This window comes from Haliaeetus albicilla, chromosome 2 (assembly GCF_947461875.1).
Source record: "Haliaeetus albicilla chromosome 2, bHalAlb1.1, whole genome shotgun sequence".
Classification (NCBI taxonomy): domain Eukaryota; kingdom Metazoa; phylum Chordata; class Aves; order Accipitriformes; family Accipitridae; genus Haliaeetus; species Haliaeetus albicilla.
In genome coordinates, this window is record NC_091484.1 from 71,916,406 (window position 1) to 71,943,160 (window position 26,755).

The 26,755-nt window shown below is 39.8% G+C and overlaps 1 protein-coding gene across 2 annotated transcripts in view; it reads left to right on the forward strand.

Annotated features, from left to right (window-relative positions):
* The first annotated feature begins 396 nt into the window (after positions 1-396).
* PAXIP1 (PAX interacting protein 1) overlaps positions 397-26,755 on the forward strand; it is a 36,380-nt gene continuing 10,021 nt past the window's right edge. The window contains exons 1-11 of one of the 2 annotated variants that reach the window (XM_069778206.1): positions 397-833; positions 6,504-6,638; positions 8,626-8,669; positions 13,310-13,373; positions 14,385-14,498; positions 18,370-19,014; positions 21,824-22,547; positions 23,366-23,460; positions 24,422-24,517; positions 24,859-24,996; positions 26,332-26,453. In XM_069778206.1, coding sequence (XP_069634307.1) covers positions 747-833; positions 6,504-6,638; positions 8,626-8,669; positions 13,310-13,373; positions 14,385-14,498; positions 18,370-19,014; positions 21,824-22,547; positions 23,366-23,460; positions 24,422-24,517; positions 24,859-24,996; positions 26,332-26,453 — 2,264 coding nt within the window. In that variant the 5' untranslated portion in view covers positions 397-746. Of the gene's footprint in view, positions 834-6,503; positions 6,639-8,625; positions 8,670-13,309; positions 13,374-14,384; positions 14,499-15,335; positions 15,574-18,369; positions 19,015-21,823; positions 22,548-23,365; positions 23,461-24,421; positions 24,518-24,858; positions 24,997-26,331; positions 26,454-26,755 lie in introns of those variants that run through there. The other variant, XM_069778208.1, reaches the window with a different exon arrangement.

Here is a 26,755-nt window from a genome sequence, read left to right on the forward strand (position 1 = left end):
CCAGGACTCAGGGGGGGACACACTGAAACCTGCCATCCGACAGGGCCGCTGGCCGGCACCCGCTGCTCCCCTCGGCCCTGCGAGGGCCCCTTCGCCCGCGGGGGGAGGCGAGGCGGAGCCGGGGCAGGAGCAGCAGCGGGCGGCGGCGGCGGCGGCTGAGGGGACCCGGCGCCATCGTCGCCATCGTCGTCGTCGTCGTCGTCGCCGCCGTCTCCCACACGGCGGGAACGGGGGGAGGAGCCTGGGCCAGGGGGCGGGGCCTCGGGCGGTCCCGACAGGCGGGGCTGGAGGGCGGTGCGCTCCCCTCCCCCCTTCCCTCGCCTGTTTGCCAATGGGCGGGGCCGGGTATCCCCGCTGCCCGCCTCTGTCGTTCGGGGCGAGTCCATCGCGTTCCGTGCGGGGGGAGCGTCGTGCCCGGATGCTGGCTCCCGGTTCGGTTCGGAGAGAGAGGGAGGAGCAGAGATAGCGCCGGTGGATCAGGAGCGGGCGCTGTCCTGCGGTAGCGGGGGTGGCTGATCGGGCGGGGGGAGCCGCTTTGTCCGGGCGGCTCTCCCCTCCCCCTTCCACCCCCCCTGCGTCCCGGCGGGGGATGGTGTGTCCCGCAGCGCGCGCCTTGCTCGCGCGGTTCGGCGGCTCGGCGGGGGGAGGGGACGGGAGACCCGGGCCCCGGCGGCTTCTCCACAGTGAGCGCGGGGGATATCGGGGAGGGGGCGCGGGGGGGCCCCGCGGCGCTGGCGGCCGGGACCATGTCGGCGGACGAGGAGGAGCTGAAAGTCCCGGAGGAGATGTTCAAAGATGTCAAGTTCTTCGTGGTGGGAGACATCGACCCCAAGGTACCGGGTCACCCTCCCCCTCGCCCCTTCCCACAGCTCCTTCTTGCTTCCCCCCCCGGGAGGGGGGAGCACTGTGGCATCGTCCAGCTCCTCTACCCCCCCCCCCCCCCCTCCCCCCGGACACTTCCCCGCGCGGGCTCGAGGTTCACGCGCACCGCCGCCGCCCGGGGAAGGGAATGGCGGGGGGGGGGCGAGGGCGGGAGCGCGCTCGCGCCTCAGGGTGTGTGTGGGGGTGGGGGGGGGTAACGGAGGGTAACGGCCGCGGCCGGCCCGCCGCCACCCGCCATGGGAGCCAGCGGCCCCGGCGCGCAGGCCCCGTAGCCGCCTGAGCGGAGGAGGGGCGGGCGAAGGGACTTCCTGTTACAGCCCGGGCCGGGCGGGCGCCGCGCGGGGCAGGGGCTCTGCCCGCCGCTCCTCCGCCCCGGCTGCGGGCCGCTCCGCGGGGCCGAGCTCCGCATCACCCCCCTCCCCCGCCACACACACACCGCACCGCCCTCAGCGTCCCGCTGTGCCGGCCCCGGCCCCTCCCGTCGCTGGATCCGGCGTGAGCCCCGCAGGACGGGCGCATGCCAGGACCCCCGTGGCTCTGGTGGTCGCCCCGGGACCTTTCGGAGCCGCGTTGGGCGCGCAGAGGGTGCTGATGCGGCTGGAGGTGTCGTCCCCCGTTTTCCCGGGCCGGGTCCAGAGGAGGCAAGGAGTGGAAGGTGCTGAGAAATGACCCTCCGGCCTAGGGCAGTGCCCTGGGTGGCAGGGGTGGCCTGCTGTGGCCTAGGGCAATACTCTCGATGGTGAAGTTGGCCTTATAGTTAATAACGCCCAGTCGCGTTGGGCGAAGGTGGTTAAAAAAAAGTTTCTGTGGCACGTCCAATTAGGCAGGCGTTCGCAGTGTACCATGCCTAGCTTTAGGACAGCACCTTCCTGCAAACAGATTACTACGTGTTTCACGCTGAAATTAAAGTCTTTCTTCCTTCGGCCGTTGGCTGCAGCCGGATCTTTATTCAGCACTGGGTTCCTTTAATCTCATCTCCTGGCATTCACCGAGTCTTGTAGGCCTTTAAGTGAACTGGAGATGTAGGCACTGACCTGTCGAGATGGTTTTTATTCATAGGAATAGCATTACATGCTAAAAAGAAATGCAGTCTAGGAGTGTAGTTAAAGAGCAGAGAAAAAAAGGTCTTCCAACTTAAAATTTCTGACAGTGTATTAGAGCTCAAATAACAATTCCTGTATTTAAAAAAACACTATAGCAGCAATAGCATTATGTGTATGAAGATGAGTGCAAAAAACCAATAGGAGTCTTGTATATAATTTATCATACAAATAGTGTCCCGAAAGGCACGTAGTTAGTTCTGTGTTGACATAGCAAGACAATCAGTGGTATTCCCACAGAGCGAGTAAACAAGCATTCTCTTAAGCTAGCTTTCTTTCTTATGTGAAGTTTTAGTCTTCTTAGCAGTTAGTGTCATTGTCTTAAGGCTTTGATTTGCTCTAAATTAGGTACACTAAATTCTCCTCTATTTGTGGATGGCTTCCCTGGGTTGCAGGCAGACGCTGAAGGTGGCTCTGGCGGAGCTGATGAGGTCAGGCACAGCACTGCACAGAACTAGCTACACTGTTTCCAAGATCAGGTCGTGCTGGGAGCTGTTTAGCCACTTTTTCATCATGAGCGATGCCCAAATTGAGAAGCCCTGTGGATCTGAGTTGTTTCTGCAGCCGGCTGGCCTGTTTAAAAAACGTTCCCTCCCGCACTCTTGATTTCTGAAACAGCTTGCTGGCATGGCACAGTGTTACACAGAGGCCAGGATTTGCACCTGTCTGTGCTGGTAAGCCTTTGGGAGCATGAGGCACTGGGGAGGGCAGAGTCGTGCCTGGGTTGGGTTGCAGAGCCGAGTCGGAGTGAGGCAGTGTGTTGTGCTGAGCTTGGGGCCAGCTCTTGGTGGGTGCCTTCATCCTCCTTCTGCAGGTGCCCTCTGTGGTACCCTGGGAACAACCTGAACAAGAGGAGTATTTACCAGCTGTGTTTTGAACTGAGACAGAAAGCAGAAATTCTAAACTGAACTCCACAAATAGCTTTTAAAAACAGTTCTTACAGTGAAAAGTTGTTCCATTACTAATACAAATATATTTGGTGCTTTTTACTTCTTCATATACGAACGGATGCCAGCGTGATTTTGAAAAGAAGTTTCCTCCTTCATCTTTTGGGGAGGAGCACGCTTTGATCAACTTAAATTTCCAGATGTTTTCATGGAAAACCAGTTAACTTAATAAATATTAAAACAAGCCTATCACAAGTGAGCACTCTAATCAAAACAAATCCAAGAGTAAGGAAAAAAACAAGGTAACATATTCAGGTGAATAACTGCATACCCACTACCTATTAAAACATGCAGCATAAACTAGAAGGGAAACAAAAGCCTGGAATTGTGCCTAGATGTTCTTTGGCAAGTGAGGGAGAATTAGGCTGCTGGCTCTCAACTTTAAATCCATCCCATTAGGAAGTGCACCTGGCTGCTCACACCTTACAGGGGGTGAGGAGTAGATGTCAGCTATTATTTTGTTTTAATAAATGCTTTTCCTGCTTTCCTAAAAGATGTAAACCCAAACCGTCATGCTTTGGTAACACCAGTTAAAGTCAGTGTTTCATACTGAAAGAGATAGTATTTCATACAGAAGAGAAGGTCCCAGAGGGGGACTTTTTACAAGGGCATGTAGCGATAGGACAAGGGGCAACGGTTTTAAACTGAAAGAGGGTAGATTTAGGTTAGATGTAAGGAAGAAGCTCTTCACTGTGAGGGAGGTGAGGCACTGGAAGAGGTTGCCCAGAGAGGTTGTGGATGTCCCATCCCTGGCAGTGTTCAAGGCCAGGTTGGATGGGGCTTTGGGCAACCTGGTCTAGTGGAAGGTGTCCCTGCCCATGGCAGGGGGGTTGGAACTAGATGAACTTTAAGGTCCCTTCCAAACCAAACCGCTCTGTGATTCAATGAAAAAGTAATGCAATGCAGCATAGGGACTTCGAACAGGATATTTGGTTTCTGGTTATTTCTGGTTATTATTATTGTAATTTTTTTTTATACCCATTGTCTTATTTCTTAGTTTTGAACTATTCCTCTTGTTTCTTCCACACATTTTAGTGGGAGAGAACAAAGATAACATTTATATGCCCCCCAAAATGAAATTCCATTTACTGGATATAAATTAAATGAAATTTCATTTAATGGATATAAACTAACACCTAAAGTGCAGGATTTTTACAATGAACTTATTGGGGCTTTTCAGCATTTTATTTTCTAGTTATAAGTATATGGTTGATACTAGTATAGGTGAAGTTCGTTAATTGTGCCAATACAACTTTTCAGTCCAGGCACTACATAAACTGAAGAATTCATGTGTTCTGAGAGGATTTTTGAAATTGACATGAGCTAAATTAGGAAGAGTCTTTTTCATACAACTTTAAATAATCGTATGAAGTTATTATCTATCATATTGATAGTGTTTAAACTTACTACCTGAAACTAGTGTAACTTTTTGTGCAGAGTCCACTTATGCAAACTCTTTAATGCAGCATTGTTTTGATATAAAACCATTCATACTTATAGCTCATTAGTTGTAACTTCTTTCTCATGCTGTCAGGTTTGGGTGCTCAGTTTTTATTACATTCACTCCTGGTTTTATTTTTAGTCTTCCCTTAAACAAACAGTTGAATGGGGTAACTCAGGGAGACCTATGTGAGACAAGGAGCTTGTGTGGTGGGGCTGTTCTTAAATATCTCCTATTTTCAAAAGTGCTTTATTTTGATTTAGCTTTTCCCATTGGAATTATAGCATCTTGTGTTACCTTGCGGTTAACTGGATTTCATGCAGGGAGGTATCCCATGATTTAGGAGATGACTGTGTAAAATGGAAACATTCTCTCCTGCTCCTGACTCTGTGGTGGCAAGAACAGCAAGCTTGTGATCAATTTTCTTGGTTATTTTAGAGTAATTCTTTTGTAATTTGATAATATCACATATGCATCCACTGCAGGAAAATGTTGATTTTTTTAAAAAACAGAGTTTTGAAGTCAAGTACTTCAGTCAGGAAATGCCAAAATTGTCTTCTCACTGAGTGGCGATTTTCCCATCCTTGTTTTTCTGCTTAGCATAGATGCTTTATAATAGCCCAATGCCATGTTTTGAAAGAGTCTCTTTTTCAGTGCCTTCTCTGTCCTGGTTAGTGTACGGGGTAGGTAGTAATTGCTTAAGGACCAATTACGTAATGCTTTGTTTGATGAGTGCAGTGCCTTGCTCTCTGCAGTTCACTGTTCTGGGAAGAGCGTTCTGTGTGTCCCCAGCAGGTTTTAAGGGATAGACATCTGTCCCTAGCAGGTTTTGGAGGGTGAATGTCATACCGATTTGGTTCTGTGAAATCATTATGAAGTGAAACTGTTTATTTCTGAATAATAAAAGGGAAAAGGAAAGAATAATCTTAATAGGCATTTTTAACATTTGAACTCTAGACATTAATGTTTTAAAATATTTTTCTCTTCCTCCCCTCTACAACCCACTACCTTCTCTGTTACTTTTGTTCAAATGAAAGTGAGTCCCGTTTTGGGGGGGCAGGAGTGGATTCATCACACAGATCTCTACAACTGAGCTGAGAGAATGCTGAACTCTTAAACCAACATCTTCTAAATGGGCCTTGCAAAAAGAGGAGTAAGATGTACTTTGTGAGTTGTGAGGTGTTTTGTGTTTTCTGAGGACGGAGCGATGAAGTGACACATTTCAGTTCCAGCTCTTCAAGCTAGTAATTGAGGGGGCATGTGTCCTACTACTTTTTCTTTCTTGTTTCTCTAAATCACTTAGTCCTCCATCACTTCTTTTCCCAATACGTCAGCTCTTTATTAGAATGTTCTCCCTTCTTGAGGCAGTGCTTACAACTTTTTTTTGCACCTAGACATGTTCTCTCCTCGGTTCTTCGGTCTGGCTGCACTGTTTTGGAGCAGCTGGATGGCTTCTTCAAACTTACTCATACGCTTTGGGATGAAGTGTATTGATTGGATCTAGAAATACTAGAAACAAATGCGTTTGGTGAAGGTGGAATTCTTTTCTCACCTGTTAAATGAACATTTACAGAAAATGCATGAACTTTTTTTTTTTTTGTCTATCCAAGTAATTAACTGGCCAAATCTGGAAGAATTCCTATGAAGACTGCAGCGTACAGTTATGATGTTGTTAACTTTTCTAAGGTAACCATTGGGTTACCTTTTTTTTAAACTTCAAGCTCTTCTTTTAAAGTATATTCAAACACTTCCAAAGCTGCCATATGCAAAAACAAACACTGAGAAGAAGGGTTTTCTTATCCTGCCTGAGAGAAAATTGGTTTGAGATGTTTTTGAGGAATATGTGTTTCGGAAAAATTTTGACATTTTCTAGATTTCTGCCCCAGCCTGAATTGTTTTGGAAAATAAATCTTCAACTTCAATGATTAAAACATGGCAGAGGTGTAAACCACTGGCAATCAGGTTTTAAATGGGATGCATTTGGCAACTTTGAAAAAAGTGCTAGCCGCTTACAGGGGGGACAACCAAGAGAGGAGGTTATATTCATTCCTCTCGTGTTAGTGTGTACTTGCATTAATGTTTTCTCAAACAAAAGGTGCTAAAAATTGTTGAATTCTCCCTGTTCTCTTGTAGGTTATTCAACTTCTGAAAGCTGGGAAAGCAAAGGAAGTTTCTTACAATGCACTAGCTTCACATATTATTTCAGAAGATGGGGACAATCCAGAAGTTGGAGAATCTCGTGAAGTTTTTGATCTCCCTGTGGTAAAGGTGAATGACACATCTGTGACATTGCCAAAGTACTGACATGGATACTTTATTATTATAACAGAAAATATTCATGTTTGGATAATGACCAAATGAAATGTAACTTTAAAAAACTTTTATTCTTGTTACACAAACCTTTATCCTGAGTGGTAGACTTCTACTGCAATTCTGTTCCCTCCTTTCTCTTGTTGTTCTGTATCTATCAGTGGTTTGTTTTTTTTTTTTTGTTTTCTGTTTTGTTTTTCTCCAGAGTTTTCCTTCAGTCATCTGTAAGATGGTGTCCTATTAGCTGTATTTCAGAAATGTTTCTGATGGGAAGGTTCTTACAGGCTTCTGGCAATGGAAAACCTCAATTTAGAATATGTAGTACACTGCTGAGGGTTTTTTTTAAACTTATAATTGGCAAGGTGCAAAATGATTTTGTTGATTCTGCATATGTGTACTACACTAATTTTAAACAATAGGGACTTGTAGAAAAATAGATTTTTTTCCTCTTAATTTTAGTTTTTCAAGGTTTGGGTGTGGTGGTTTTTTTTTGGTTGGTTTTTTTTCCTTACTCATACTGGAATTACCAGTATTTTGTTACTATCTTGCAATACTGGGTTATTTTCCCAGTGAAAGATTCTGGGCTCCATGTTTGAAAATGTGAACTTGTCACTCTGCAATTCATGAGAATGATCAGAAGAAAAAACACTAGCATTTCACTACCAGTACCTTTGGGTACATAATTTTGGGTTACTTTTTCCATAAGGTTGCAGGTGGCAGTAGAGAATTTTGATAGCTTGTGTCATGAGAGTTCACCTGACAGTGTAGAAATGAGTTAATTCCAAAAAATAAAAGGTACTTAGCTAGAGACCTTATGGTTATAGTGGGTATGCTGATTAATTTATAGTTCCTTTTTCTGAAGTGTTCTGTGGCGTAATTTTAATCTTATAAACAAGAAGAATGCTGCCATTCTTATGTGAAGGAAGGACATCAGCGTCCTAACAGTGCTTTCTGCTTTCTGATGCCATTTACTTAATGTAATTTTCTTCATAACTGCTACTAGCTAAACTTTTTCGTTTGCCAAACCAGAGCAAGTCTTTCAGTAACGTCACTTAGTTTGACCTGAAAACATCACAACATGATCTGTAATCAAGAAGATTAGACTAAGTATTAAGGGAATGGAAGTCAAATGCAAAGGTAGCTTGTTATAGAGAATAAGGAAGGGGAAGACCTGAGGGAGGAAAAATCTCCCATTTTTTTCAGAGGATTGAGGAGTTGCGAATTAAATGTTTTTTAGTTCATTTTTGTGTATGCCTTCTTCTAAGGGAAGGAGAATACCAAGAATTGGGACACCATAAACGTAGTTACCACAATATGGTTTTTTTTGTTTGTTTGTTATTTGAGGAAAAGTAATTTCATGGTGAATGTGATACCACTCTTTCCCCCTTCTTCCTTATCTGCTGTATTGGGACTGCTGTCCTACATCTCCACTCTCCACCACCTCCCTCTCTCCCTTTGAGCCCTTCTGTCCCAGAATAATGTCAGTTAGGGGCCATCACCTGTGTGCTTAGCAGCCAGCATTGCTGTGTGTTTAGAAACTCCTTTCTATGCAAGGTTATGGTTCCTGACTCCTTGGTGATGAGTGTAAGGTAGGGGTTTTTGTAGGTGTTTTTTGTTTGGGGTTTTTTTTTTTTAAGAGCAGGGAGAACTGAAAAAAGAGAAAGGATGAATAAATACTGTAAATGGTTTTCCTAGTGCAATAGAAGGACAAGAGTAAGGGGTCTTGCTCCCATATTGCTGCACAACCTTTGAGCAGTCTATATTAACTCTTACAAATAAATCGGAACAGTGTTTTTTTGTAAAAGCGTAGGTATAATGTCTCTGAAACACTTAGACTTTCAAAGCTGGGAGATATGAAACTAGCTACAGTCTGAACTTGGAAGGTAATTCATATTTCATACATGCAGACCAAGGTTTTTCATGTCCTGTGGTTTTTATTTTTCAGCCTTCCTGGGTGATCTTGTCTGTTCGCTGTGGAGCTCTTCTGCCGTATCCTTTAAGGTCAAGTTTGAATCAATTCTATAGGAAACACGTTAAAATAGATACCATTGAAGGATTAAAGACTCTTTCAACTATGTACATCTTAAATTTTTAAAATGATAGGATGTGTTTTGCCTGCCAAGATTGCAGTGTGCTTGGAGCGTCTTTGTCTTACTTCAGTTTTCCTGTCCCTCTGGCTATTTTGGATGCTTAATAGGCACTTGCAAGAAAGCTGTCATCAAATTGACTCAAAACATTTTAGCTGGAAGGTGATAAATAACTGTGAGGATCCAGGAAAAATGCTCGAGTGCAGTAAAGGGGGCTAATGATGGTCCAGAGTAGAATGGCCTATTCTGCCTTTTCTAGAAGCAGAATTAAGTAAGGGCTAAATATGCAATAACTCACATCAACACCGTATTATAAATAACACTTTATAAATAGATGGTGTTAGTATTCCCATTTTTAGGTTAGTCTGTCCTTGCCCTTGTTAGACCCTTGTTGTTCATGTTCAGCTAGATCTATATTTCTTAACTTGTTCAGAGCATATATGCTTGCACGTGGATGGCATATTTCTTCCTCTTCTTGTCAGTTACTACTGTTTAATCTTTATTTATGTTCCCTTCAATTTTTTCTTTGGATCATAGGAATGGTGACAATGGCTATTATTATAGAAAAAAAATAATGCATCTTTTCCTCAGACCATTCATGATAAAGATTCTGCATATGGAAAAGCTGAAGCAGAGCAATACACTGCAGTACAGATACGAGTGGATGATTGCAACAAACCATGCCAAGACTAGGGAGTTATGCTGTCAGGCATGAGATCTTATTTTGGAATGATGTTAGCAGGTGGTCGTGTCTATAATGGAAAACAAGAGGTGGTAGATGCACGAATCCAGGTGTTCGTATTAGGAATTCAGGTCTTAATGTGCTTCAGTGCTTCAGAATTCATGTTTTATACCCAGTATTGCAAGGTATGTGTCTTTGCGTCTCACTGTGTTTCGACTATTTTGGAAATAGCCTGTATGTTCTCTTCTTCCCCAAGAGAACTCAGCTCAGGCCGTGAACTGTAGGAAGAGAAAGCATTGAATTCATCAGATAAAATGATACAGTGAGGTCTTTGCAGCTGTTTTGATCACGATAATCAACATGTCAAATAGGATTCAGTAGTTAGTGTGAAACATTTGCCATAGTCATGCATAGTCTTCTGAGTGAAGCAGAAGAAGGTTTTCGATGAATGACTTGGCTTCCAAGTGGAAGAAATGCACCAAACATTATGTGGCAAAGCCCAAATTAGCAGAGCTACTCCTGTATTAATAATTTGATTATTGTGATGTGATCTAGGGTCGTGATTTTTGTCTTTTGCATCTGGAAATGTGTTTCATCATCAGGATGGGAGTGTACAGTTGCTTGTGTCGCATGTCTGTAAGCCTTCTCCCTGTTCTAAGGACTGGTTGAAAGAATAATAAAATATCTTGGAATTAGCTACATTTCCAGGTTTAAGTAATCTAGTCTTGCATTATTAGTGTTGTTCTTTCCCATGGAGAAGTTGCACTATTAGAAAATTGGTCTTCTGTCTGAAACCAGGGTTTTTTAAAAGGGTACTTGAAGATCTTATGTTATTACATACCCAGAAGAGAAATCAACAGATAAAACCACTGAGTGATGCAGTCCATAACTAAATTGTAGCAATAAATGTGTGAATGTAGTCCTCAGTGGCTATTGCTCAGGAAGTCTTTATTGTGGGTATATAGGAATGGCCAAATGAAAAGACCAGGTCTCAGTAGTATCATATTCTTGACTTGCGTGGAAGAATGAAGTTTTGTACACCTGTCAGCAATAAATGTGTCCTTGGACCTTTGACTTTATTCTTTCTAGCACTTCATGTCCTTAGAACTTGGTGTTCTTAGATTTTATTCTGAGCCTTATAGTGCTCACTAAAATGGGTTGTTAAGTCTTAACTTTGTTCTGTTTCAGTCTCTTTACGACTTCTAGTGCAGTGGCATCCGGCCATTCATTAGGGTTTTAGGTACTGCCATAATGAAAAAAATATAGTAGTTAATAGGCATAGCTTTTTCCAGTTGACTGGTTTTGGACCCTGTTTAGGGAGAGGTTTGAGATTCTAAATTTTTATCTTTTGTTTATGTTTTAATTTGGAGATGTAATGCTCAAAGTGAACATTGAATTTCTGAAGAAACAAGTCCTAGAAACATCTTTTGTCAGATGCATAGATCTAAAAGAGCCATAGAGATTTTATGTTGGCTTACCAATTCCGGTACTTATTTGATGGGCATTTGCTTGTCAGTTGTTAAAGGTGAAGTTTAATGTAGAAACATTTAATACAGTACAAAAGCATAATAATTTTGCCTGTTTCTTATGAATACATTTTAACATTCCACTATGAAAGTTGTTTTGACCAGGGGGAACTTCAGAAGGCAAAGCGTTCTCCTCTTCCCTGCTAGCTGATGGTCACAAAATCTGACTGACCTACACCTGAAGGGAAGTAACAGAAAATTAATCTGGAAGCAGCCTTCGTGAAGAAGGAAAGACAATTTAGTGTGTGAAAACTTCACTTAGAGTGCCATAAAGACAGCTGGTGATTTCTTTATTAATTCTCTTGATAGCAGCAAAAGCAAGAATGAGGAAGGTTTATTTTTCCACAGTCTTATACAACCGAGCTGTTGCTTCTTTATATGCTAGGAGCAGATGTTAGAGGCAGGGAGTAGACAATGGTACACTTTTGAATCTCTACCTTAGGTGAGATACTGAGCAACACAGTGAAATTTAGGACGTTCATCAGACTTGAACTTCTTGGGGTATTCTGGATAATGGCAGTAATCTATTCTTAAGTTTTAAAGTGCTCTGGGTTTTCTTGTCAGCTTGCTGTCTGTTGTCTCTTCTGGGTCTCAAAATTTAAGTATTGCTGGTGCATCTGTCAACAGCACAGGGAAAATAATTTTGTTGAATTTCAAAAATCTCAATGTGTACTTGTAGCAAAATGCACATCTGTTTCTATAGTCATTTTTTTCCAACAAGATGTGCATGTATCTTAAACACAAAATTGTGTGAAAGCGTAGAAAAGGCAGGGAAGTTACAGAAGTCAGATGGTCCGTCTGTCTTTCCAGGTCACTTCTGTCAGACCGTTCTCTCTCCTGTTTCACAAGGGCCCTCCTGTAGTGGAGATTTCATAGTCTCCTGAGTCAGCTTACAGTGCCTCACTATGTGTTGCGAGAGTTTAACCGCATTACCATGCTGCAGTCTAACCCTATTTTGATTTATCTGAGCCACTCTGAACAGGGAGGACAAATTACTTCTCTTTTCATTTGGTAGTCTTTAAAGGATTTGAAGATGTGTTGTCTTACCTTCTTAAACACGTCAATTCTGGTCTTTCAGTTTCCTCTTGTAAGTCATATTTACTAGGTCTCTAAAAATTCTCACTGCTCTTTTTCACATACTCTTTCATTTATTTGTCTCTTTCATGTGTCTGAAAACAAAGAGATCTTGTTGAATTTTGATCTCTACCAGAGATCTTGTTGAATTTTGAAAGCATGGTGGAAAACTTCATGTTAGTTTCAGGCTGTGTTTTTGTTTTTACATCCTAGTGTGATGTTTTCTCAGTTTGTGTTTCATAGTAGCTCCTAGATTTCATCCTCCCTCCCTGTATCTGTTGCCTAGCCAACTTCCAATGCAGAGTTACGCCTCAGTAGGAAAAAATCGGCTGCGGAAGATCTGATACTTGCTTATACTGACTTGGCTACTACTGTTTGCAGATAATCTCTCCAATACTTTGATGGTTTATTGTTTTTCTTGATATGAGTTTGTCCCTTGGTATGTTTGTTGTTCAGTGCCTTTTGTGGACTTAATAACCATACTGTATGGTGGGAACCTGTTTCTACTTTTCCAGTCTTTGAGAAATTGCAAAGGGCAAATTAGGTTCCAAAAGGTTTTTTCAATCAAAAACTCTACCATTTGGTTACCAAACTTAGCCATTTCTGAAACCTCTGGCTTCTGTATTGCTTTCTAACCCATTTTCTTCTTTTTTTTTTTTTTTTTTTGTAAGGCTGTGCTTTTATTTCTTGCTGGTGTTAAATGAAGTAATCTACCAGATTGCCATCTTTTTTAATAAGCGTGCAAATAACTTTCTCACAGATGTCTGCTATTAGCTTTTATTTTAGAAAAACGCACTTTTCTTGGTCTGTTGTTTTATCAAAATTCTTGTGCGCCGTAATACTTCTGTATTGTCTGTTGCTGACTGTAGCAAAAAATTGTTCTTCAAATTCTCCTGTATTTTTAAGCATGGAAGATAAGCATCTGATAATGGAAGGAATGTTGTACTATGGAAGGAATCTGTTGTACTATGACTCTTGATAATGACTTGACTCCTATAAACTAAGCATCCTGAGATGGGCTGAGGGAGAAGTCGGTCATAGTATTAGAGGTGTCCTGATCCAGTTTGCACTTCATTTTTTTTCTTGATGCATACAACTTGAATTGGAAACAGACAAAGTACTTTTAAAGATAAAAGTTTTTCAATGGTCAAATACTTGATAATATCTGAGAAGTACTATGCATACTACTTAGTTTCCTTCTAATGTCCTTCAGGAAGCTCTCATTTAAATTATTTTGCATCCTTGACACCTGCTTTCCAGTGTAAATGGCTTTTCTCCAGAATCGTGTCAGATCTTTTTTGGAGTCACTGCCTGTCTCTCTCAGGTAAGAGGTGAACCATATTTCAGTCTATTCCAACGTACAATATGTGTGCTATGCTTTGTTTTTTTGAGGAGAGATACCAGTTTTTCTGTTGTACTATGACTTTTTTTCTGTATGTTGGGTGAATTATCACCTACGACAGTTTTTCACTGAAAATGAGGGCATGAACATTTCAAATTGTAAACATTCAATCAGTAATTTATCTTATATTCAGCTGTATGGTGATTCTGAAATGCAGAGTACACTAGACTGTAAAGTCTTTGCTCCTTTTCCTCTATTTCTACATTAACACAGTATTCAGTCAATGTGTTTTACCTACTTATGCACTGAAACCTTAACAAGGGTGCCAGTGAGTAAACTGGCAAGGTGGGGCTTCAGCAGCTTGTGTTCATTGTCAGCTGTATAGATCTGTGACCAGTGTGTGTGTGCAGATGGACAGGGTAAGGCCCTAGGTACTAATGGAATATATGTGTATATATGCTTTAGACTTTTTAACAAATTATTCCTGTAATACTGTCACTAACTCTGAATGGTAATGACTTGAATACATGTGGCTTTCTTGGCAGGGGAGGGGGACATTGCTGTGGCATAAATTGCTAGAAATAAACACATGTGTTTATTATAAACATAAATAAACACAGGCTATTAATTTGGTCTACATGTTAAAATTCTGTTTAATGAATTTAAACAGGTTGTCTAAGAGAAATAATTCTTGTTTGCTTGATCACTAACTTTTTTCGCTTGTGGAAAGCAATAGATTAGTGTTGAGTTTTACAGGAGTGAAGAACTTTCTTTTCTCTGTGCAGGCTAAAAATCGTTGTTTAATGTCTTTTCTTGTTGTGTCTCTTTGTCACCCTCTTTTCTCTGTAACTTTCATGCTAATTTGGTATTTAAAAGTGATAGGTAATACATTAGCTAGACTTGTAAATGGTATGTCATTAATTGTACTAAAATTCCTCAAGCAGAAGGCAGCTGGTTGCATAGAACTAAAAGGCTTATTTACCTTCCTTTTAGGTTTCATCTGAAGACCGAAGTACGCTGTGGGCTTTGATTACTTTTTATGGAGGGAATTGCCAGCTGAGCCTCAATAATAAGTGTACTCATTTGATTGTGCCTGAGCCAAAGGGGGTAAGAGTTTATTACACGTACAATTCTTCTTGTAGCTCTCATTTGCTTTTGAATAATCAAAAATTTTCCATCTCCCTGAAGTTAGGATTCTTAAGACTGTTCGTTAGTCTTGAACAGCTAAATTCAACACAATTATGCATTGCAGCTATTCAGTTTGTATTTATTTTCTGCATGGCTTTAAGCCTGATTAATTCAAAAGATATCCAATTTCATATTGGTATTTGTATTTCTGGTTGAATAAAGCACTTTATTCTTTCTTCTGTTTCTCTTAACCTAATTTTGACATGTCGTAATCATTAGTGATTTGTAAATCTGTAGGTACAGAATCAGTGAAGAAAAATGAAGGACAAAGTTGAAAAATTGTGTAAAATGCCCTTCGATGTTGTGAGGGAGAAAAGAATAAAGAGCAGAAGGAGAAACAGGTTTTTTTTTGTTTTTTGTTTTTTTTTTTCTTAAAAGAGAACTCTCAAAATCCCTCAACTCATTCTTCTTAAAGAGAGATGGTAGGATAAACATTATGCAGCATTCCTGTCCCAACTGCTGATAAAGTAGTCATACTTCAAATCATTCCCATCATAGAATATCTCAGGTTGGAAAGGACCCACAAGGATCATCGAGTCCAACTCCCCGCTCCTCGCAGGACTACCTAACACCAAATCAGATGACTAAGAGCATTGTCCAGATGCTCCTTGAACTCTGACAGGCTTGGTGCCATGACCACTTCCCTGGGGAGCCTGTTCCAGTGACCGCCCACCCTCTCAGTGAAGAACCTTTTCCTAATGTCCAGTCTGAACTTCCCCTGACACAGCCTCATTCTGTTTCCTTATATCCTATCAGTGGTCACCAGAGAGAGGAGATCAGCACCTCCTTCTCCACTGCCACCATTGAGGAAGCTGTAGACTGCCTCAGCCTTCTCTTCTCCAAGCTGAACAAACCAAGTGACCACAGCTGCTCCTCACAAGTGTTGCCCTCAAGACCTTTCACCTTCTTGGTCGTCATCCTCTGGACACACTCTAATAGTTTGATGGCCTTCTTACATAAATTGAGGCACCCAAAACTGCACACAGTACTCAAGGTGGGGCTGCACCAGCGCAGTGTAGAGTGGTACAATCACCTTGCTTGACTGGCTAGCTATGCTGTACTTGATGCACCCCAGGACATGGTTGTCTCTTTTGGCTGCCAGGGCACACTGTTGACTCATATTCAACTTAACTATCAACCCAAACACCCAGATCTCTTTCTGCGGGGCTGCTCTCCAGCCTCTCGTCCCCCAAGTTGTATGTATAACCAGGATTACCCTGTCCCAGGTGCAGAATCTGGCACTTGCTGTTCTTAAATTTCATACAGTTGGTGGTTGCCCAGCTCTCTAGTCTATCCAAACCTCTCTGTAAGGCCTCTCTACCCTTGGTCCACAGCTCCTCCTAATTTAGTATCATCATTTGACTTCCTACTCCCATGTAGGAAGTCAAATGCTGCTGTCTTTATGCAAATGAGGAAACTGAATCAGAAAGATCAGGTAACTGGCTAAGGCAGCATTAAGCACATCAGAATAGCCTCCTCTACTATAGTGTTAGTGATTCTTAGGTTATAATAGTTCACTGAAACCTCATGAAGTGTTCAGTACTCCTCTTCCTGAAGAGGAAATATATTTGTAATTGATATAGTGTGTTTGTTCAGAGACTGAAAATACTTAAAACGATTTGAAGCTCACTTAAAAATGATGGCTTGGATGCTTTTACTTAACATGGTGGATGGAGCAAGTTTTGGGGTTTGTTTTTTGTGTTTTATTTTTTGTCCTTTAATAACATGAGCTCATTTCCATCACCATTTTTTAAAATTTCAAGGAAGTGGGAGGGGTCACAGGGGTTAGTTATTTGAATGTGAATAACTCTAAGATCAGGTTCCATACACTACCTCCTTACATAAATCTGTAAAACTTTGTCAAGTTTCTAATGCTGTTTTATACAGAGCGAGTATATTACTGTCCCACCAATGACCCTTTTCATATTTTGGAGTTAATGGAAACTATCTAATACTAAGATAGAGAAAAACATGTGGCTAGTAGTATGACAGTAAACTTATGCTTACAATACATAGGAAAGTGCTTTAGAATAAAACGTGCTGACAGTGGGAGAAGAGAAAGTGTGGACGTGGGAAATGCTTGCTTTTTCCTCCCTATTTCATTTAAAACTGGAAGAAAATTTGTAGGGTTTGGGGGGGGTGGATTGTTTTTTTGTTTGTTTTTTTTTTTTAAATGCATGATCTTTCTTCTGTGGAAGATTTAAAAGGGTGTACCAAACACTACCCTAGTTGTCTCCTCCATCACAACAGAGTGTAATGCTTGGACAAAGAGCTTTGCTACCTAAAACGGTGTTTTTAAGAGGCAATGATATACATTTAAGAAGTGTTGCCTTAAATCATAAGCTTTTCAGATCAAAGGATGTTGTCTTGAGCTTGCCAGTCAAGAAACTGAAAAAAGCACATAAGCGTTTCATATCTGTAGGATAAAATAAATATTTAATTTATTTAATCATTGAATGGGAACAATTTTATAGGATGATTACTTAAAAAGCTTCTAGTCCTGCTGCTCTGATATACTGTTATAAGGGTATCTGCAGCAGTTTGTAATGAGAACAGTTTTGACACTAGTGAAAACTTAAATGATTGCTTTGACTAGACACAAGATGATAAAACAAGATTCTTAATAATTCTCACTACAAAGAAAGAATGAAAACTCCTATCTGCAAATAAACTTGGTTTCATCTGTAATCTCTTTATTGTGTATGAATGACAGTTTCATTGTAGGAAATAACTCTAGAGACTCATTAAATTAAATTAATTTCCTTTGAATGTGCTCGTTGTTAATTTATATTGTTTGACATCCAAAGAAAATCCCCGTTCAATCACTTTTAAATATTAGATCCTGATATTAGTTTCAAATGGTCTAAAGAAAGTTTTCTTTTTTTTTTTCCCACCGTCTTGATATTTGTGAGGGGTTTCTATCAAAGAGGATGTTAGAATAAATAGAGCACTGATGCTGTGTCTGTTTCCTGGGAAAGGAAACAGTGATGTTTTACTATTTGTACATGTCTTGAAATGATAAGGAAGGAGGGAGGGATAAAGTTTTCTACTTTGTCGACATCGTAAACCTCACATTGAAATCGATTTAGCTAATATTTGCACAAAAGTGTAACTTTCAATGTGAAGGCAACATTACGGTTTGCAGCTTCTGAGAAGGTGTATGGGAGATACCTGACCGGTTTCTGATTTGTATTCCTCCTGAAATGCATTTTTTTCAGTGATAGCCTTGTAAATATTTGTCTCTACTTCATTGTGAAATTCTGATTTTTCCTAAATGCTTTTTCATGATGTTTTGTTTGTTTGTTTGTTTGGGGTTTTTTTCTTTTTTTTTTTTTAGTGGAAAAAAGGTAAGTGTAAACTGTATTTAGACTCGCCTTAATGTCCACCTAAAAATCAGCTGCATCTTAGTATTGACTGTGATGTTCCTAGCTGCTGGAGTTCTGAAGGCTTTTTCAGAACAAAGTTTCATGATTGTCGAATCCTTTGGTGATTGGGTTTTGGAAGAATTTGGGTAGTGATGTGTTTGCAAGTGAAGACTTAATCTTCTGCATTTTTGCCTTATGAGTCCTTTATTTTGTAAATGTGGAGGGTTTTGTTTTAATCTCTTGGAACTTGTGGTTACGCACAGTAGTATAGTTTGTCTTGCTGGTTCTGGGAGAGATCACTTTCTGTTATTGGACAGCCTCTTGTGATCTGCCTCTCCATGCTCTAGTCCTGCCCTCAAAAAAGTTATTTGTGGTTTTTTGTCTGTAAATAAAATCTTCTTTTTTTTTTTTTTTTTTTCCCCCAGGAAAAATATGAATGTGCTTGTAAACGGGACAGCATTAAAATTGTGACACCAGACTGGGTACTGGATTCTATAGCTGATAAGATTAAAAAAGAAGAGACTCCTTATCATCCTCGTTTAATTATATATGAGGAAGAAGAAGAGGAGGAGGAGGAAGAAGAAGAAGAAGCAGAAAATGAAGAACAAGATTCTCAGAATGAAGCTAGTACTGATGAAAAATTATCAAGCCCAGCATCTTCTCGAGAAGGATCACCTTTGGGTGATCAAGTTTTTTCACCAAAATCTACTACTGCTGATAAGGCAAAAGGGGAACTGATGTTTGATGATTCTTCAGATTCCTCTCCAGAAAAGCAAGAAAGGAATTTGAATTGGACACCAGCTGAAGTCCCGCAGGCATCCGCAGCAAAGCGTAGGTTGCCTCAAGGGAAGGACTCTGGGTTAATTAATTTATGTGCCAATGTCCCGCCAGTGCCAGGTAATATTTTGCCTCCGGATATGAGAGGCAATCTGATGGCTTCAGTACAAGGTGCCCAAAGTTCTGATCGACAGGAAATGATGGCTACGTGGAGTCCGGCCGTGCGGACATTAAGGAATATTACTAATAGTGCTGATATTCAGCAGATTAATAGACCATCAAATGTAGCACATGTAAGTGTTGGATTGTTAATTTATAAGATATTGGACTTTTTCTTAGGAACTATCGTATCCAAGAACTTCAGTTTCCTTTTGTTCTTTAAATGTACGAAGGATTAAAAGTTCCCTATATTACTTTGAACTTGTGGCCAAATTAGTAACCTCCCTGACATAAGTAACTTCATTCCTAGCAGGTTCACAGAAGTAAGAATGCATTTGGAAAAAATGTGTGAAAGAGTAAAGCTGTGTTTAACTATAGCATGGTTTAGAGTTTCAGTACTGGTTTCTTGGTAAAAGCAAAAAAAAAAATTTAGAATTATTTTGGTAGTTCAGGAAACCTGATTTCATACCCTTCAAGCTTTTCAATCAGTGCAAGAAATTATTTGTGCTATAAACGCATAAAACTGTGAAATTGATTGTTCTCACAGTAGGTTCAGTTCTATACTGTGTTGTTCTGCTGGGCATCATTAAGTTGTTACATAGTAGAGTCAGGATTATGATACAGAAGTCCTAACTTAAAAGTTCTTATGCCACTCATATAGTTGAAATAATTGCAGCTTTTCTATTGAATTTATTTTTAGAAGAAAATAAAAAGCAAGCGAGCATTGAAATTCTTAGATGTTCATGGGAAGGGAACGTGAGAAAAGTAGGTGCTATAAAATGTTAGACATATCTTTTACTTAGATAATTGCACTGGTGCATTTATTTGGATGTTCATCTGATGGTAAAACTTTCAAAGGTGCCTGAATAATAGAAGCTTACAGCTAGTACTTAAACACAAAAAGTAGTCACTCAGAAACGTTGGTTCTTTGTTTATGTGAATTCTGAATATGAAATAGAAATACAGGCTTCATTTTAAAACTGAGTCTTAGATTCCTCTTCTCAGTGCCTTGAATTGTTTAAGGACTGAGACTTCTGGGTAAGGACTGAGCAGAACCGCCAGCGTCCTGGTTGGTTGGCCAGTGCCGGTAAGTTGGCTGATGCTTTCATGTCTGAACACCACATCTTCTACAACAAGTCATTGTACTATCAAATATTCCTTAGTGGTGTCTGTGTGGAAGTATTTTTCTGTAAGTAGTATTCATAGAGCTACAGGGCAGTTGATGGTGTCATGCTTTGGGTAGACTTTGTTCTCCAGAAGTCTTTTGGACTAGGGACTTGACTGTGGTGTGCAAGGACTGTTCTCAAGTACCGTATCAGGCTGCTGTGTAGGTTGCCTTGCTAGCTCCAGCACATGCAGAAAAGCTTTGCATCTTAGAATTGTGAATCCCTCTGGCTAAGTTAAATTGTACTTTGTATCCTGCTTGGGTACCAGTCTTGAGTGGTTTCCATGTCTTGGTGCACAATCTTGGAAAGTTAATGTTTAATTTGAACCTCAGATTTCTGCTGAATGGCAAGATCTGTAGTAATAAGGCGTTTTGCAGATACAAAGTTATTTTCTGAATATAGCCCTAGGATACTTTTGAAAGTTTTATCCCTTTATTTTGAAATATGTGTCCTGAAGCTTCTGTAATTTTGACTTTTGGGACTTTTTGTGGAGAGCAGCGTGAAGACCTCTCCTCATACTGAGCCACGGAAACATTCTTTTTGTGTATGTTATTTTTAGTTATTCAATGTTTATACTGTGGTGCTGTTTAGACATTAGTGGTGGGTGATGCATTGATAATTGTGGTTGTAAATGTATGCTATACCAACAACATCAAAATTACTTAGATAAAACCTGAGGTGTTTTGAAGTGCATTGTAAACACTTGAGCCACCTCAGATTAAGAGTTGATGGACATCTCATTGAAAGCATACAGTTCATTGGCTTTGTGTTTTAGTGATGTGCTTTGATTCCTCTCTCGCGCACACACACATCACTGAAGTTTACGCTGTATGTGATGAACTAGTGTGGGTGAAGGAAACAAGCTTTGCAGGATTCACCAAAGCTGATTTCATGTTTAAAAGACTTTATGAATGGCGAGTCTAGAGTTTCCTATTGCTCTGTCTAGTTTTTAATAGGTAGTTTATATTAAAGCATTTTAATAAATATGTAGAACTCATCCTAATCTGTTAGGAATTTGCCTAATTTTCCCTTTTCTGATGCTTTAAAAACTCACTTGCTAACTCATGTCTGCTTAGTGTGAAATGATTTTTCCTTTAACAGTGAGTTAAACATCTAAAAGTGAAATTAAACTCCACATTACTTCAGCACTCTCTATAAAGCTAAAATCTATTATTCTTAGTATGGGTTTGTTAGTTTGTTGGGGTTTTTTTTTTGTCCCAAGTAACTATTAGTGCTCAGCAGATCAATGTTTTTCTTTGTATTTTGGGATTCAGTTTGAAAAATAGAGCTAAATATTCCTGGATTGGTTCAAAAGAAAGCAAGGTTGTGTTAAGTTCCTATGTTTCAAACAGCACTAATTAGTAGAGCCATTATTAGCAATTTTTAAGTTAAAGATAAACTTTGAACTTAATGGGCCAACAGGATTGTAAAATGAATATTACAGTTGATTAAGTTGATCAGTGTAATTATTTAATATAGTGTTAATAGTCATAATGCTATTGGAGATACCATCAATAGTAAAGGGATGGGTTTAAATGTTAAATTTTGCTAAAATGTGCATTGCCTTATATTAGGAGCCACGTGTAGCTCCATGCTTTTCCATGTGCAAGTCCTGTCTTTTCATTTTGCTATTAATGGTTAAAGATTTTTGTTTAGCTCACCAATGTATTTAAGCAGTGTTCTTTTCTTTTGAGAATTGTATTTTCCCAGTAGTTCTTTAAATATTTTTAAACTGAATGACAACAAAAAGGTCACAAAACTAATTTTTGTTTTCTAGATATTACAATCACTTTCAGCACCTACAAAAAGTTTAGAACAACAAGTAAATCATAGCCAACAGGGACATCCAAATGCGGTGCTGTTTAGTCAAGTGAAACTAACACCAGAGACACATTTATTACAGCAGTCACATCAAGCACAGCAGCAACAGCACCATCCTCTTTTACACCTTCAACCTCAACAACTTATGCAGCTACAACAGCAGCAGCAGCAACAACCCCAGATTTCCCAGCAGTCTTTCCAACAGCAACAGCCTCATCAGTTTTCACAACAGCAACAGCAAGTTCATCAGCAGCACCAGTTCGCGCAGCAGCAGCTTCAGTTTCCACAGCAGCAGTTACATGCTCAACAGCAGCTACACCGTCCTCAGCAACAGCTCCAATTTCAACAGCAGCATGCTTTGCAACAGCAACTTCATCAGTTGCAGCAGCAACAGCTACAGCAGCAACAGTTGCAGCAGCTACAGCAACAGAATCTGCAGCAACAACAGCTGCAACATCAGCAGCAGCAAATACAGCAGCAGCAATTGCAGCAGCAGCATTTACAGCGATTACACCAACAGCATCAGCAACAGCAAATGCAGAATCAGGCAACACAACACTTAACTCAGACTTCTCAAGCACTACAGCATCAAGTTGCAGCCCAGCAGCCACACCACCAGCAGCAGCAACAGCAACAACTGCAACAGCAGCCGCTTTTTGGACACGATCCGGCCGTGGAGAGTTAGTAATTATTGCCTTCTAATGCTGGAAAAAAGTGGCTAATGACATGACAGAATGTGGGTTAGAATATAAAAAAATAATGCTGCATTTACAGTATGGGATTGTAAGGCTTAGAAATACCATTCATGGCTCAGGACCTGTTTTACTAATTTTTAGACAAACAAGATTTAAATTATAACTAAGGATGATGCAGAAATCTGAAAAGCACGAGAACACTGAGAACATTCTCTTTTCAAATGTATACTTTAGGCCCCTAGCATATAAATTATACTATGAGAACAGTGTTAGACTATGCATACCATAATTTTTTTTTTTTCCCCTTTGGAAGAAGGGAATGGGGAAGCTTTCAAACAGCGTAACAACTGGAAAGACAGTTTAAATTTTGGAAATACTAGTAAATTCATGAGCATTCAGTATCAAATAGAAAGTTGTCATACCTTGTTTTGAATTCTGTCCATGCTAGTAGAACTGAAAGCTTTTTGATTGTTTTGACTATTCCTAGTTGATCTGTTTAAAAAGAGTAAGTTGTCTTATGTTTTCCTTTTGGTGCCCCTTCCTTGTGCCCCTTTAGCCCCCCCTTCTTCTGGAAAAAAAGCACCCAGAACAAAAACAAACCCTGGGCTGAACTGTGCCTTTAGATGTGGCTGTCAGCTTTGAAATTTTGGATGCTACTTTTTCCAGAGAGGTTTACTTCAGAATTAACTGAAGTTTATAACCTGGTAATAGGAAAGATTAGTGTAGCAAATATGTTCTGAGATGAACTCTTCAGACTTGTAAGTATTTAATTTTTTGTTCTTTTGTTTGCCAAACTCTTCCAGTTCCAGAAGAGTATTTCCTACTGGGCTGTGTCTTTGCAATTGCTGATTACCCAGAACAGATGTCTGACAAACAGCTGTTAGCGACCTGGAAACGGGTAAGATTCTGCTGTATTTTTAAAAAACTATGGTAACATAATGTCATAGTAACTAAATTCTAAAAGAAATCATTGGAAGTATTTCAGCACTGTTCACTTTTCTTTAGGCATCCTTTTGTGTAATGTTTGTGTTACAACCTAAAAACCATTATTCAACTGCAGCTGACCAGAAAAAGTGATAAAAATGCTCTAGATGTGTGCAGCCTGGTTGAATTGGGCCTTGTCAGAGCATGAGCTGAATAAGTTATAGCCTTAACTATTTCCCGACTATTTATGTTTTTAATCAGGCAGCTCTAGTGCAGCAAATGTAATATAGCATTGCTATCTGTCTTTAACTTTATTGTATAAAAAGACTTTTTTTGCATATAATTTTGGCATTTAGTAGCCTGTGAGGTATCCACCTGAGTGAATAAGATGGAAGAATAGAGTGTTTCTATTTTTTGCCAACTTCTATTTTTCAGAAAAATCTGATTGTATCCTTTCCTAAATGAGAGGACTTTGATGTTCTTCAGAAACTTCTGATGGATTTTATAGTTGAATTTTCCCTACAATTTTGCATAATCAAGTAAGCTGTTGACATTTTTAACAGCACTTGTGTTTATTGCTGAGATAGAATTGAATAGTTCATGAACAATTGTTTGATAGTTATACTGCAAAAATAAACGTGAGAAGGGTTATTTTTGTTTGTATATCATTATTTGTTTTTTTTAATTGATTCTAAAAAATAGACTTTTTGTAGCTCAGTGAAAAGGTGCATATTTAATTTTGTTTTCTCCATTTTTTTTTTTTAAATATTCTTAAGCTAGATAACAAACTTTTTTTGGGGGGGTAACTCTTCAGTGAAATGGTGCTAATGGTGGCAATGTCCTAAAGAGTAGACTTCATGTCAGACTGTTTGTTTCATAGGGTAATTTTAAAATTGTTACATGTATTAGAAATTCTGGGTTTGTCCTCTTACCAGATCATTCAAGCACATGGTGGGACAGTGGACCCTACCCTTACAAGCAGATGTACACATCTTCTTTGTGAAAGCCAAGTCAGTAACATGTATGCTCAGGTAAGCAAACTAGTAACTTGTATTCATGCATGCTTTCATTTTATTACTAGAAAGGTAGGGCTTTTCAGTATGTTCTTCATGCTTAGATTGCAAGTATAAAATTAAAATTTCTCATTATGTGCTTCTTTTATGATTTGTTGTTTATGGTATAACCAATTTTTTATAACGCATGTAGTAGATTTATTCCAGAGAACACGGAGAAAGATGCTATGAGAAGGAGGATTCTGAAAAAGTAGAGAAAAACAAATGATTAAAAACGAAGCTTTGTATTGTAGAAAAAGTTTAAAATAAAATAAAGATGTATTTTGGTTTTTAAAAGCTGTTTATGCGTGTCTTCATAGGCTCTAAGAGAGAGGAAGAGATGTATTACAGCACATTGGCTGAACTCAATCTTGAAGAAGAAGAAAATGGTACCACCTCATCGAGCGCTTCATTTTCCAGTGGCATTTCCACCAGGAGGAAAGCCATGCTCTCAACATGTAAGAAGAAAAAGATTACTTCTAAAGAACGCTTGCTTCCTTACATGAGCAGCATTAAAGTATAGCTAGAAAGTGTTTACTCAAAGCAAAACACACATTTCTTCTGTCTCGGAAGAAAAGCTTCTGTTAAGGTCCTCTGTTGATCTGTTGCCTGCTATCAGGTGATTCAGAGTGCTTTGCAAATGTTACTGAGTGGTGAGGAGTAACACCTGTGTTTGTGAATTATTCTCCTAGAAACTGAGGTGCAAAGATTATATGAGTTATATGTAGCAAGATGGCAGGAGTCCAAGCTGTGTAGATTATTTACTAAGAGCACGTTTAACAGTATATGCTTCATTTACCATAACCCAGCATCTTCAGGGGATTTTTTGAGGGTTTTTCTTTTTCTGGGTCAATACCTAGGAAATACCAGAAAAGGAAGCCCATGCAGTTCATCAGAGAATAGGAGGTCACAGTTCCAGTAGCCTGTGCAATGAGGAGCGCTGGGGAAGTTGAGTTTTGTGGGGTTGAAAGATAAACTTGCAGTTGAATTGGATGCATCTTGAAATACACTGTGCAATGTGAAATAAAATACCAAAGTATGTCTTGGCATTGGATTTCTTTGTGCTGCAGACATACAGGATGACAGCCTTGCTACTAGCCTGTTCTAAAAGACATAAAAAGAAACACAGCTTTGGCAAAATTAGAATATAACAATATGCATGTGAACACAGTGGCTAGTAGTAAACGTAGTATGTAATGTAATAAATGTAGTTTATTATCAACAACAAAATTGCTGTTGCCTTTTTCCTAAATGAGAGAATGGCAAAAATGCAAACTTGGCAAGACTAAGGATAAGAACAGAAGAAGTGGAATTACAGTTCAGCACCTATGATCAGCTAGCACAATTTATTTGGCTTCATGGCAGAGTAGAGCAGAGCATTCAGGAGACTTTTAAAAGAAGAGTAGGGCAAGTAAGCGTAAGCGTTTCTCTGTCTTCCTAAATATAAACAGCAGCAGAAGAAAGAGGTGACATGTGCGAGAAGAAAACTAGCTGTGAGCTCTTTCATAGTAAAACTCTATGAGAAGCTGACCAGCAGAATGAAAATGATTCTTCCTGAGTCAGAACTAGTGCTAGAAACCTGAAATTTTTATGTATAAACAAATCACTTTAAAATTGTACTTTATGTGTCCTACAAACCATGTTTTAATTAAGTGCCTATATGCCATAGTTATGATACTGCATATTTCATTGTAATGTAAAAAAGTTAGTAACAGAAAAATACTTTCAGCAGGAGTGTTTTGTAAGTACCATCTAATGTTCAGTTATTTGTAACTGTCTCTTTCTATCTGTAGATAATCTCTGTGACAGGATTTGTTGATAGTGACAGAGATGACCTCAAACTAATGGCCTACCTAGCAGGTGCCAAATACACAGGCTATCTGTGTCGCAGCAATACAGTTCTCATCTGTAAAGAGTAAGTGGTTTATCTTTGCAGTAATCATGTTCTCAGTAGCCTATTGCCAGTTAGTGCTTATCTGAATGTGAGGTGCTAGTTACATCTCATTTTAAGAATGTTAATTTTAATCGATTCTGCAATTTGATAGCAATAAATTTAGTGATGTTGCTTCTTGAACTAAATTGCTGAACACTGTTACATGATAAATTTGGCCTTCTAAAGACAGGCAAAAGAAAAGTCATTTCTAGTTTCACTATTTTACAATGTTTTTATAAGTGATGCTGACTGTTACATCATCTATAAGTAAAATTTTTCTTTTT